The sequence below is a fragment of the Bubalus bubalis genome, chromosome 12 (genome assembly GCF_019923935.1).
Source record: "Bubalus bubalis isolate 160015118507 breed Murrah chromosome 12, NDDB_SH_1, whole genome shotgun sequence".
NCBI lineage: Eukaryota > Metazoa > Chordata > Mammalia > Artiodactyla > Bovidae > Bubalus > Bubalus bubalis.
The window spans coordinates 19064449-19079068 of record NC_059168.1 but is presented as its reverse complement, the minus strand read 5'-3'; the positions used below and the strand labels follow the sequence as shown (position 1 = coordinate 19079068).

The 14620-nt window shown below is 36.0% G+C and overlaps 1 protein-coding gene across 4 annotated transcripts in view; it reads left to right on the top strand.

Moving 5' to 3' along the window:
• Positions 1 to 12139, top strand: part of STRN (striatin) — a 110443-nt gene extending 98304 nt beyond the window's left edge. For all 4 annotated transcript variants that reach the window (XM_025260869.3, XM_006056846.4, XM_006056845.4 and 1 more), the window contains 3 exons: positions 5009 to 5116; positions 6198 to 6284; positions 6372 to 12139. In XM_025260869.3, the coding sequence (XP_025116654.1) occupies positions 5009 to 5116; positions 6198 to 6284; positions 6372 to 6541 (365 nt within the window). In that variant the 3' untranslated portion in view covers positions 6542 to 12139. The remainder of the gene's footprint in view (positions 1 to 5008; positions 5117 to 6197; positions 6285 to 6371) is intronic.
• Positions 12140 to 14620: the final 2481 nt, after the last annotated feature.

The window sequence follows — 14620 nt, the reverse complement described above, 5'->3', positions numbered from 1 at the left end:
CTCCAGCAGCATATTGGGCACCTACCGATCCAGGTGTACAGTATAGTGATTCACAATTTTTAAAAGTTATTCTCCATTTATAATTATTATAAAATATTGGTTCTGTTCCTTGTGTTGTACAGTATATCCTTGTAGCTTATTTTATACCTAATAGTTTGTACCTTGTACTTCCCTACCCCTATATTGCCCTTCCTCCCTCATAATTTTATCTTTAAAACGAGCTTCTTTTCATAAATGACACAGTTCAGTACTGATTAGAAAATAGATCAAGTTGTGCCTGTCAGAATCCCAAATCTGAATCTTCTTATTGGATACAGGAAACCAGGAAATAATGACTCAGATTGTGAAGAAGATAATACAGAATCCTTTGGAGTTTTGCCTTTTATAACCATTACTTTCTGCCTTTAGGCTTCAAACAAACAGTAAGTTTAGGCTGCAGTTGATAAAGCTACATACACGTACAGTGTTGTTTGAATCTGAGAACTAGCTTTAAAAATGATTACCATGATGAGTGTGTTCATGTGTGTGAATATGTATGACTCTGTCTCCTCTCCCTTTTACCTTTTTCTCTCGAAAAATTCCTTCATTCCATTTTGGCTTTCTTCATTTTCTGTTTCCGATCTGTTGTTCCTTGTTTTCTCCTGGTATCCTGTAAGAATTATTTAGGGGGGTAGGTTTGAATGGAACTTTGAACTACTTGGATGTAAAAGAGACAAAAAAGTAAAAATTGAGATTATGGAGTAGGAAAATGAATTTTTTCTTTTTGCCAAGAAATACATTTTAGACTTGCAGTAAATTTAAAATAGTGCTTAGATATATGACCTAAAGCTACTATAGTAAGATGAAAAACCAGTATGAAATTAAGGTTATAAACATTTAAAAAATTTCCTTCAGAGATTATCGTCAGTTCTTTGAATGTTCTTAGCATAAATGTTGATTTTAATGACTGCTACACATTAATAAGATCTCAAGTCTAGGGTTTCCCTGGTGGCTCAGATAAAGAATCTGCCTGCAGTGCAGGAGACCAGGTTTGATCCCTGAGCTGGGAAGATCTCCTGGAGAAGGAAATGGCAACCCACTCTGTTATTCTTGCCTGGAGAATTCCATGGACAAAGGAGCCTGGCAGGCTATAGTCCATGGCATCAAAAAGAGTAGGACGGACTGAGAGAGCTAACACTTTCACTTTTTTGTCACTTTCAAGTCCAGTGAGTGAGATGAATAAACTGAGCTAGGAAATTCCATTTTCCCCCAAGATGTTTAACTGTAAAGTCATATGACTTTTTTGCCTGATCAGTTCAGTTCAGTCACTCAGTCGTATCCGATTCTTTTCAAGCCCGTGGACTGCAGCACATCAGGCTTCCCTGTCCATCACCACTTGCTCAAACTAATGGCCATCAAGTCGATGATACCATCCCACCATCTCATCCTCTGTTGTCCCCTTCTCCTCCTCCCTCAATCTTTCCCAGCATCAGGGTCTTCTCCAGTGAGTCAGTTCTTCCCATCAGGTGGCCAAAGTATTGGAGCTTCAGCTTTAGTATCAGTCCTTCCAGTGAAAATTCAGGACTGATTTCCTTAGGATTGACTGGTTTGATCTCCTTGCAGTCCAAGGGACTCAAGAGAGCCTTCTCCAACACCACAATTCAAAAGCATCAATTCTTTGGCACTCAGATTTCTTTATGGTCCAACTCATACTCATACAGGATTACTGGAAAAACCACAGCTTTGACTAGATGGACCTTTGTCAGCAAAGTAATGTCTCTGCTTTTTAATATGCTGCCTAGTTTAGTCATAGCTTTTCTTTCAAGGAGCAAGTGTCTTTTAATTTCATGGCTGTAGTCACCATCTCCAGTGATTTTGGAGCCCAAGAAAATAAAGTTGCTTACTGTTTCCCCGTCTATTTGCTGTCAAGTGATAGGATCAGATGCCATGATCTTAGTTTTCTGAATGTTGAATTTTAAGCCAGCTTTTTCACTCTCCTCTTTCACTTTCATCAAGGGGCTCTTTAGTTCCTCTTTGCTTTCTTCCCTGAGGGTAGTGTCATCTGCATCTCTCTGGTTATTGTTATTTCTCCCGGCAGTCTTGATTCCAGCTTGTGCTTTATCCAGCCCAGCATTTCACACGATGTAGTCTGCATTTAAGTTAAATAAGCAGGGTGACAGTATACAGCCTTGACATACTCCTTTCCCAATTTCCAACCAGTCCATTGTTCCATGTCCAGTTCTAACTGTTGCTTCTTGACCTGCATACAGATTTCTTACCTCTATGTCCATCAGTGTGGTGGACTGGTATTCCCAGTAAGGAGGTCTGGTATTCGCATCTCTTTAAAAATTTTCTACACTTTGTTGTGATCCACACAGTCAAAGCCTTTAACGTTGTTAATAAAGCAGATGTTTTTCTGGCATTCTCTTGCTTTTTGTGTGATCCAGCAGATATTGGCAATTTGATCTCTGGTTCCTCTGCCTTTTCTAAATCCAGCTTGAACATTTGGAAGTTCTTGGTTCACATACATTTGAAGCCTAGGTTGGAGAATTTTGAGCATTACTTTGCTAGTGTGTGAGATGAGTGCAATTGTGTGATAGTTCGAACATTCTTTGGCATTGCGTTTCTTTGGAATTGGAATGAAACTAGAAGCCTTTTCAGAAGAAGACTCCCAAGAACGTTTTGAAAAAAGGCATCATTAATGGAATAAGTGATAACTCTTTTAGATTATGATGATACGTCCTGACATTTCCTAAATTAACAATTTGATTACTTTAGAGTTATATGAAACAAACTTATTGCTGTCTACTGTGACTGCTGTAGTCCCTTAGCTGTTTATGTTTGACTGTGTTATTGTATTATGGAATTTAGTAGGTGTTTTTTAAATTGACGTTCAGACCAAACATGTTTTAAGCTAAAAGAGAATTTTGTATAATTTAGAAGGATGAAAGATGTTTGTTCTTAGAATCGGAATAAATCACCTGCCTTCTTGCCAGTGGTAATTGGGCTTGATTAAGTCGAAGGTAGTTGAAAGAGGTAACCGAGTATTTGTGAATCCATTTCTCAGTCACAAGCTGAATATAAATAAATATTTGGAGGATTGTTTTAGGTTCATTGTTAGAATAATGGCTGGTAGGTCTTTATTTCTAGTGTTCTTTGTGGTTGCTGACTTTTACTTATCTGACTTACCATCAAGTGGAGAAACTTCCTTAAAAAGTATTACTAAATAAGAACTTTCTTTTCCCTGATTTCTATCATACTCGTTTTCTAGATCTCAAAGTAATTGAAGCTCTTCTCAGAAACCTCTCTCTCAAAATATATGGGATATTTTACTTATTTTTGTTGTTATTCTCCTGATAGACCTTACAGAGGATACTGCTCAATGGTGTGTTATTTCTGTCAGAAAAAGCATCCATAGAATGAATTTTGAATCTAAATTCTTTGTCTAGGACCATTTAAAATGAGTGTAAGCAACCCAGAGTTCATCCCACGGTCAGGTGACTTCTATTGTGCACATAGATAACAGACTGGGTGGCTACCTGCTGTCAGCATTGGAAAAGACTTTTCAGCTTTTAAGAGGTCATGTTTCTAGGTACCATATGAAAGTCCTGTAGAGTGGACTAATATTGGAGCTATTTTTAACTTTACATAGTTTTATTTTCTGTTGTGAGTATAACTTCATGATACTTATTCTGAGATTTAAAAAATGTTAAGAATGCTTTATTTTTGAAGTTTTAAGTTTAAGGAAAAGTTTCAAAAATAGTATAAGAACTTCTGGCTACACTTCACTCAAATTCACTAGTTTTTAACCTTTTGCCATATTAGTCACATTTACTTTGTCATTGTCTGTATGTGTGTATACTTTAAAATTCTGAGCCACTTAGGAGACAGTATATCCGTATACCCCTAGGTCCTTTAGTATGTAATTCCTAAGAACAAGGGCATTCTCTGACAGCATATTACATTATCAAAATCAAGGAATTTTCAATGACACAATGCTATTGTATGAGTTATTGTTTACACTCAAATTTGGTGGTTGCCCCAATTATACTCTGTAAGGACATTCCTTCTTCTTCCAAGACCCTGATATTAATATAATAATTATTTTAACTTTGATATATCTTAAATTAGTGTTATCTTTATGTAGATTTTTCCTTATCAAAATTATGGTAACAAAAATCACTAAACATAAGTTCTTCATAATTGATTTCCATTTGAATAAAGACTTTGAGGAGGAACTTGTGATAGTTTAGGTACCTGTTTTGACAGTTGCCTGATTTGCATGAGTCATCTAGTTTGGATAGAGCAGGCATTGGAATAGGTACTGGCTTTGTTACCATGATTTTAGGGGCTATAACAGCTGTTTTCTGGACCTTAGTTCATTCACTAGGTTAAGGACCTAATGACAATTGGCCCGCCCATCTCAGTGTGCATGTATAATTAAGATCTCTTTGAAGATTATTAAATAGTGTACAAAAAGTACTGTTAGGATGCTGTTTTCAGATTCCATACATGGCAGATTATCGATAGATGACCATTTCTATTTTGATGAGAAGGAAAAGACTAAAGAGTTAAGAAGCTCCCTTTGTCATGTTTATCTTTAGATAATGACCATGTGATAAAGAGCTCTGTGTCTAGACAAAGCTGAGATTTAAATTTGGAACTTATCGACATGAAATAATGATGGAATTTTCTGAAAGTGGTATCATAGTATCATAGTATCATAGACCACTGTTAAATGAGAGATGCCCATGGCTCTGAGCTAATTTCTCGGTGGCATCCCTACAGAGCAGGTGGTGGAAAGGAAATTCTAATTCCCAAGTACTTCTAGATTTGTCAGTAGAGTGTTTCTCAGACGAGTCTCATTTCCTAACATCACAGTTATGAACACAGTTGCAGAATAAATGAACTAAAGACAAATTAAAAGTCCATCTCCTACTTTTCCAGGCTCTTATGTGAATGTTCTTTTTTGTGTGAAGAAATGGTAGCTTTGACAAATTTGTGTTGCTCTTTAATTTTTTCTTTTTAGCAGCCAACTCTTCCTGCCAAATAAATAGAGTCATCAGTCACCCCACTCTTCCCATCAGTATCACTGCCCATGAAGACAGACACATCAAATTCTATGATAACAATACAGGTAAGAATGTATTTAAATTGATTATTATTGAAAAAAGAAATCACAACTGTAATTTTGGTGTCTGTTGGTGGCTTTATGGTCAGGGAATAGGCACTGAAACACAGATTCTCTCTCAGATCATTTGTTTTTACTTCATCTAACTCTGCAAAGAATCAGTGTTCATGATAGCATATGGGATCATCTTGGTTTATTTAATAGTAAATAGGTGCTGTATTTTGACCCTAGACCAAGGTTATTACTCAGAACATAATGAAAAATTCATTCAGATACCAATAAAATGTTACTATATTATGGAAAAGTAGAAACATGTTGGAAGTACAGGCATATATTTGATAATTATGTTTTGTTTAAAATTGTTTAATTTTTTAAGATTCTTAGTGTTACAGATGGAAAACCCCTGAGTCATTTGATTTGTTTTTTCATGGACTAATTTTTTTTATTTTATAATACTGATTATTTGGTCCTGATGGATTTGCATTGGGGTATGGAAGTTTTCCCAATTTTTATTAGGTTATTTTTCACTAGTCTAAAGGGAACATGAAGAGCTGACTGGGAGAAAAACTCACTGTGTTAGTAGCCATATTTACTTGAGAATCTGCTATCGACTTTTGTTAACTTTGTTTAGCTGCGTTTGATGAATAATTTAGTATTTTTAATATCTTTCCATGTACTCTTTCCACCAAAATTGTGGCCAGATTTTCTGCTCCTTTGTCTTTGTCGCAGTCTTTTCTTCTCTTTCCACAATGTATAATTTGCTTGTAGCTAAAGGATCCAAAGTTAGTGATTAATAATGTCTGAATTTTAGTTAATGAACATGCCTTAAAGGAATATTTATGTACAAATTACTGACTTCCATATTGTGAAAGACAAAAATATAATCTGAAAGTTGACCTTTTGTTTCTCATCATCACCATGGCTAGAGCAAGGAGGGAGACATGCATTGTTTTAGCAGTTGGGAAAGTCTTTGATGCAGAGACTACACAGAGAGGGGTGGCTGGTGGAGCCAGTACAGTGTGGTAGCTGGCTGGTATTCAGGATGAGAAAAACTATTACTAAAGAGTAACAATCTCTTTTTCCAAAGGCAAACTGATCCACTCGATGGTAGCCCACCTAGAAGCCGTTACAAGTTTAGCAGTTGATCCAAATGGCCTGTACTTAATGTCTGGCAGTAAGTACAGCTTTGAATTATTTATTTATTCTTACAGTTTTCACATTTAATGTAATTTTTCTCTTAATTTCTTTTCTTTTAATATAGGTCATGACTGTTCAATACGTTTATGGAACCTAGAAAGTAAGACGTGTATCCAAGAGTTCACAGCTCATCGGAAAAAGTTTGAAGAATCAATTCATGATGTAGCTTTCCACCCATCTAAATGCTATATAGCCAGTGCTGGGGCGGATGCACTGGCTAAAGTCTTTGTATGACACAATGCATCATCTTCACTTTCTAGCTCTTTATAAGTAATCAACTGCACAAAAGAGATACAGAAGACCAGGGCAAGAGTCAACCCATCCAGCCCTTTTGTTCTGCTGAAGGAGCACAGAGAACATTTGTTAAAGTATAGTTTTGCAATTCGTACACTGTTTTCTAAAACTAAGGTTTGTTCAGGTTGCTGCAAGCTCAGCTGAATCTGTGAGCCTGAAAACTTTAAAATTTTTCCCCAAACAGGAGCTTTTATTTCTGAGGTTGTTCTAATTCGCTAGGCAGGCCTCAGCGAAGAACAAACATAGGTTTAGCTTGTCCCTATTGAGTAAATAGGGCATATTATAAGGGATAATTAAAAAGCTTGATTACTGGGAATGAATAGAGGAAGAATGGCAATTTAGACCTAGTTCTCCCCTGAGAAATCTTGTTAAACATATTAGATAGTTAAAATGGTAATCTTTATCACATCTACTGTACTAACCCCTATGTGCATAATGACCAAACAGTGTTAAAATGAGTTTTTAATTTAGCTCTCCTTTCAACTGTTCTCATAAAGCACCTGGCAAAACATTTTACTTATTAGAGGGAAAAAAATGCAATAATATGTTAAATATATTATTATTCAGAAATGCTAAACAAATATTTAGTTTGTAAGCAGATTTCTATATTGTATTAACGTTTTTGAAAATAGATTTGGTACCATTCTAAAGTTTAGCTGTCAAAAATACTCACCATTATGAAGAATAGTTGATACGAGTCTGCTTTTACTAAAGAATTTAACTTATTCAGGTTGAAGATTCTGTTTATTTTTAATGGCAAGCAGGGCATATCTTTATAATGATTTCTGTTAATTTTAAATTTCACTTTATTCCTGTGATATTTATAGTATCAGATTATTTCATATTGATGAAATCGTATCTTGTAGTGATTGAAGAGCTGGAAGTTACTTGCAAGTACTCACTAGAACCCACATAACCATGCTTCACATGATCTCTTCCTTCTTTGTCTCTGATATTAAAATTATCTGACACCTACCAAAAATAGTTCATAATTATTATGTTTTAATGGTCCAAAGGGTATGGTTAACCTCAGGCAGCTGCCTTTGCAGAATTACTAAATAAAGCAAATGTTTGTGCCCCAGAAGTTCCGTTATTAATATCTCCAAGATGTAAAGCCTCTTGGAAATCTGGATGGAATAGTTTGGTGTATAATATTGCCTAGAGAGTTCTCTCTTTCTTTCCCTTGCCCTACCCCACCTCCAGTGTTTCATTGGAATACATAGCATGTTTTAATAGGCAGTGAGTCAATATTGTTTCTGGGGAAAACCATGTCTTCAAGGCCTGGGGTTCTCTGAGCTCACCTTACCAATGAGCCACATACGGTTAGCTTTTGGGATTTATGTGACCCCACTGTCTGGAGATGGTATGTAGACCTTATCCCTGCAGCTGTCTCTCCTCTTCCTCATGCACTTTCTTATTTGCCCAATATGGCAGAGACCAATCTGGAAATCAGAAATTTTACTAATTCCCAAATTTTCAGCAAAATGTACTTTGGCTCTCAGATGTAATTTCTACATTCCTATGCCCACATATTCCATTATCATAGCAATGGCACTTCTAATACGTACATCTACTCCCTGAAGAAGTATTAACATGATAGTGTGGATATTAATTGACAGTTTTTCTTTAAAATTTCTGCTTGTCTGCCTCGAGAATTCTGTAGCATACAGGCAGATTTTCTTTAGGGACCTGGACCTTTGTTAAATTTTCCTGGTTGATACACAGATACACTTTATTTTGACACGGCTACCTTGTCATTTTATATGTGCTTAACAATGGGCTCAAGGGACTGCTTTGTACATTCAAATGAATTGACCTGGACATGAGCTACCAGGTAAATGTTTATATTCCTGTGCGGGTATAGAATTCCACGTTGTGTTTGGTGAATTCCTTTTTGGCTTCTTCACAAAGTAAATAAATGATGTCACTGACCTAACATTTGTAGAAGGATACTGGAAAATTTCAGTCAGGTGCTCTTAATTGGCATACTTGTGATGGATGATTACAAGCTATTGTTCTACCAATTATTGCTTTAATTACCTTCCAGGGTGTTCAGTGCCTGCTTTACTTCTGTCAACTGGAATTCTCAAAACTAAGACACTCTCTTCACCTGCATTTTAGGTCTCATGGTTGAAATTTTTCTATTAGTAAGTGGAAAATAACCATGAGATATGTAGACTGTAGTGCAAATGATGGAACTGTTGAAAGTTCCTTAGAAAGCCAATGCTGTGCTCTTGGAGGTTGTACCAGAAACAGGGATTTCTTCTCCACTAGCACTATTACGATCTCAGCCTAGAAATGAGCCAAAGCTGTCTTCCAACCAGATAGAAGCATATATATGTGTGTGTGTGTTTGTCTGACTTTTCCATCAGCCTATCAAAACTTCAATGAAAATTGACAAAGTGAACAAATCCCAGATTTGAACAATGATTGAAATGCTTTCATAGTGCTTTATTTGTAAATATTTTGAATGAAATGTATTGGAAGAGTATGAAAATCAGCAGATGAGGTGGGTCCCTGCCTTATTTTCATATGCTATGGGTACATCCCTGGGAGCTTGCAGCACCCTTCTCGAAACTCCGCTGTCAATATGGAGCTCATTTGCTACTCAAACCATAGACAGATATTTAACATAAGTGATATAATGACCTTCAGTATTTTTCTATTGAACACGTTTAGCAATTTTTGCCATTAAACAGATTAATTAGTTATGCAAAGTATTTAGCTTTTATAATCATTTTAGTTATGACTAAAAGGGGAGAAATTGAGCTGTATCACTGATAATGAACTTTGTGAGTTATTTTTTGTTTATCTGAGTTTCATTCCTTCAGTGTTCTTGCTATAAGTTTCTTTTGAAGATAATGACAAAAATTTATTTGAAAATGTCTAAAATGTATGTATATTTTATAAATATATATTATATATATTGTAGGGATATATATAATATATATAGACTATATATTATATATATATATATAAAAGACCATAGGTGCATTTTACTGTTTTGTATTTTCATTTTTGGAGGTAGTGTCCACAGCAGGTAATGATGAGTTTGATGAGTGTTGTGCTCTTTGCTTTGCAGTATAATATATAGTTCTAAATGTTTAAATTACTGTATATACGATATTCATTATAGGCTAGCATGCTTGTTTTAAAGACTGTCATTCTAGTTTATTAAAATCTGAATGTAAGAAAACCTGGCTATTCAAATGTGAATTGAAAAATGTTCCATTCTCAGTACTGAACTATTTCCATTGAGCATTCAGGATTTTTGACAAAACCGATATCATCAAGAAGGCAATAGCTAGAGAAAGAGAGGTGCCTTTAAAAAAAAAAAATACAAATTCAGCCTTACAGTGAGGATGAGGATTGAGTTGTTTTGTGGGGAAGAGGTATGAGAGAGTGTATGAGTGAGTGTGTGTGTGTGTGTGTGTGTGTGTGTGTGTCGTGATGTTTGAGTGTTTGCCCATCTGTGAAGGTCCTGATTTGTGACCATCAGTGTCTTTTTAATGTGTCTGTAAAACTTCTAGGACTTCAGGGGACATTTCATGCGCTGTCTTCGTGCTGTTCTGAGCACCATAAGTACTTTCCAAGAATTCTGAATGTGAATTCCTAGAAATTTCAGTAGAGAAGAAAATAACTATTATTTCATTATAAATCAAGTTCAGGTAAAAGGAGATATTACTGATTCATCAAAATTACAGGCTCTCATTAATGTTAGCTAAGTAAATGTAATTTTTAAAGGCTCATTTTTTTTTTTAGTACTTCATTTATTTCCCCTTTACACAAGAGCATGTCATGCAATTCTTATATGATGAAGATTCAACTAGTAAAAATTGTTTTTAAATTAAACACCTGAACTAGTTAAAATTCCACCTAAGAATAGTATTTAAATGGCATCTTTCATATCTACCTCTTTGTCATTGCTGCCATTTTTGACTCAAGCAAATCTTTATGACATCGAAAATAATGGTTGGATGCAATTTTAAAAATCTGTGTTGGTGCTTTTCTCAGGCTATGTCATTTAAGTTATATTGAACAAAGGTGTCACAAATCAGATTGAAAGGCTTCGAATTAATTTTGATTTTCTTTTGAAAGAACTGCTTAAAATTTGTCATCCATGTTGATAGTGAGCTGGAGATAATCTCTGGTTAGTATATGCCTATGTGATGTTTTCAACCAAGAGCCGAGTTGTTACTGATTTACATGGGAAAGGAGCTCTGATTTCCTTCAGCTTACTTTATTCTTTGAAAGCTGTTTCAAGGCTATTCAGTACATAATCACTCATTTTATTTGCTCAGAAGTTGTCTCTGTTACTGTGTTACTTGTTTAGGTATTTATATAATTGCAGTATTTTGTTTTAACACTGGGATTCAGGTTGTACAAAGTAGTAGCTGACAGAAATTGTATGTATATTTTTCTGAAATGTATCAATTCCTTAAATTCATTTTAGAGGAAGGTCCAGAAAACTAACATATCTGTGTTTAAAAACAAAGGTCAGGTCCTTTGTAGATGATTTGAACCATTTGACTTTTGCTCCTGAAAGTTTTTTAATTGGCCATATCATCCAGCTGGATCTCAGTGTCATTCCTCGGGACACCAGGTTCACAAAGTCTGTTCACAAACAGACTGTATCTTTTTTTTTTTTAAATCCAAAAAAAGCAAATATAAAGCCAAACAGAGATCTCTAGATCCCACTTACTTATTCTAGCAGTATTCCTGAAGTGGTGCTTAAGGGTCAGAATTTTCTGGATCTTTGCTAGTCAAGCTTTAGATTTGATTTAACTGGGACCACATGCCTGTCATCCCTCTGATGCAAATTAGAAAGTTCATTTTATTTCAGATTAACTCTAATGTCTGCCTGGGTTTTTAGCAGGCCGTGAACCAGTGAGTGCCTTGTTAATGTAGAATGATTTTTCCCTGATTGTGTGTTAGCTTCTCTCTGAAAATTTCTCAGAGGATGGTATTTTATTTGGCTTGTAGAGAGCTGCTAGATTCGGTATTATCAGCAATCAGAAAGCCTTCAGTCTACCACATTCCATCCTCCCTACTTTCTTCTCATTGTTTGGCTGAAATTTACCTCTTGTGAGAAATAAATGCAACCCCCTTCTCATAACTTTTTTCCAATCCAGATTAAGAGATATCCTTTGTACCTATCCCAACTATATAATCTAATACCTGTTTTTTGTTTTTAGGAAGAACCACTTCTTTGTAATCCTGTAATCCACTGCTTGTTTTATGTTTCTCAAGTTCAGTTTACTAGAGCTGACCTCAGGGCATCAGTTCAGATTCCTAAACAGCTCCTTTTCTCCACACCCCTTCACCCCTCTAACTGGTGAGCCCTGAGCCAGATGGTTTGATCTTCAGGTATTTTAAAATTTAAATATAATATCAATTAATGTAAATTAATCCAAATGCTAATTTTTGTGGTGCAAGAAGTTTCTCTTGTAATTTCAGGATATGGATAAGCTAATTAAGATATCCTTTTTTGGTGGCTCTAAGTGTATTATTTGTTTTTAAATAAAGTGTACAAATATAGATAAGGTGTCTCATGAATTGAAATATTTGTCAGAATGGAGTCTAGTGGATTTGCAGTTAAAATACTTTAATACAACTTGATTTTGTTTGGCGGGGAGGTGGTAAAGTGGTGCAGAGAAATAAAAGTGTATTAGGTAAAGTAGATGTGAATCCACAGAGATGAACCAATCTTAATTATTGATTGTACGGAAGGTGGAGAAATTTATTGTTATAGAAACTTTGGACCTTTGGAAAGCCAGTAAAATTAAAATACCCAACACGATTGGATCATGATATTTTTAGGGACACATATATATATTTTTCCTAAAGTATTCAGTTACATAATTTTAAAAATCCTATACACACATACACATATAAATTTAATGTGCTTTTACTTATTTTTTTGTTTGGCTACTTAAAAAGCATAAGCCTTCTGCCCCTTGCACCTTCAAATCAACAGTATTTTTCAAGGGCTTCCCCTGCCCAGAGCTTGACAATCTCTTTGTTCCAATCTGGAGTCACAATACTATGCAGAATCTAAGAAGTACCTCTTCTGATGTCCTTGAAACTATCCACTGTTCTGTGATGTTTCGTATGCTGCCGTAGTGTTCTATTCTTTGGTATGTACACATGCTTCAGTATTATCAGAAATGTGTCTTTTGTCCCTTGTAATGAGAACTGAGCCGTGATTTGCTGGAGTTACTGTAGAGTAATCTAGCTCAGAAGGTCAAGATGGCTCCAGAAGTGTTTCATGGATTGTTGGACTCACTGGGGTCAGCCCAGGTTCACAGTGGTATTTTAACCTCCATTGGGTTTCCCAAAGGCACCACTACGATTTTAAGGGATCCTAGGTAGTCCTGGCACCAGAGTATTCCCCCAGGAACACCTGGAAGTCTGGTAGCACCTTTATCTCAAACACTATAACCATAATGCATCACTTCACTTGTTACTTCTCAGTTATAACTATTGCTTATCATGATGGGACACTTGAGTTCTATGGAGAAGCACTGGCATGCAACTCGTAAAATTAGATTCCATATTTTCCAAAACACAAACTTTAGTATATTTTGTATACTTTTCAAAACAAAACAGAATCCAAAACCTGCCTAACAGAAAATTACTTAAAGTTTCACTAAGATCTTACAGAACCCTAAGCCCTTTTTAATTATTTAGTTGATACTATATTAAAAGTAATGGTTTTGGTCAGACTTGGAGGAATAAAATCTGCAGTATCTTTCCCATCAGAAGGGTATATTTCATAGAAAATTCTCTTGTCCCTGGTTTTTTAGCCAGTCACCTTACAGGATGACTGGTCTAGATGCTTCCTCAATGTTGACTTTTCCTTGTGCCTCTTTAAAGAGGTAATTAATCCAGTGGGCTAGCCTGGTGGCTCAGGCGGTGAAGAATCTGCCTGCAATGCTGGCAATCTAGGTTTGATCCCCAGGGAGGGAAGATGCCCTGGAGAAGGGAATGGCAACCGACTCCAGTATTCTTGCCTGCAGAATTCCATGGACAGAGGAATCTGGTGGGCTATAGTCCATGGGGTTGCAAAGAATCAGACATGGCTGAGCAGCTCACATACACACACACACACACACACACACACACACACACACACACACTCTCTCTCTCTCTCTCTCTCTCTCTCTCTCTCTCTCTCTCAGCAAAAACATCTGTTAAATAGCACTTAGAGTGCTAGAGTTAGTATTGTTAATTCATGTGCCAAAGTTTTTCATGCCCTCATAAGATCCAGGGTGTGTATCAGGTTCCCAATCTATAATCTCAAACCAAAGATATTTTTTAATTACCTCATATAATAGCACCATCAAAATAAGGGTAATGGTAGGGAAGCACATCATCATTCACAAATGAGAATTCGCAAACTGAAGAACTTTGATTTTTAAAAAATGCATTCATGGAAAGCAAAATTCAGTGTTAGGCATAAGCATGTATTAAGAAAATAAGCAGCTTGTGGTTTATATAAAGTGTTGAAACGTTAATGTATACTGACATCCACCTACTCTTTCCTTATAGAAGGGAATCAAGGCAGTTGTTCAGTTGCTAAGTCATGTCCAACTCTGCGACTGCATGGACTACAGCATGTCGGATTTCCCTGTCCTTCACCATCTCCTGGAATTTGCTCAAGCTCATGTCTGTTGAGTCGGTGATGCCATCCAACCATCTCATTCTCTGTCACCCTTTTCTCCTTTTGCCCTGTCTTTCCAAGATTTGGAAGCTCATTGGGTCTTTTCCAGTGAGTCAGTTCTTCATATCAGGTGGCCAGAGTATTGGAGCTTCAGCTTCAGCATCTGTCCTTCCAGTGAATATTCAGGAATCAAGGCAATAGTTTTTCATAAATAAATAAGGTTAACTTACATTAGAGCAAAAGAAATTCATCAGAAAGTTTGTTCTAGGTGTTGGATAATTTGGGTGAGAGCATAGGGGAAGATGAACCTCTGATCTGAATGCATCACTCATTGTTTTCCTTTCTCTTTAAATGGC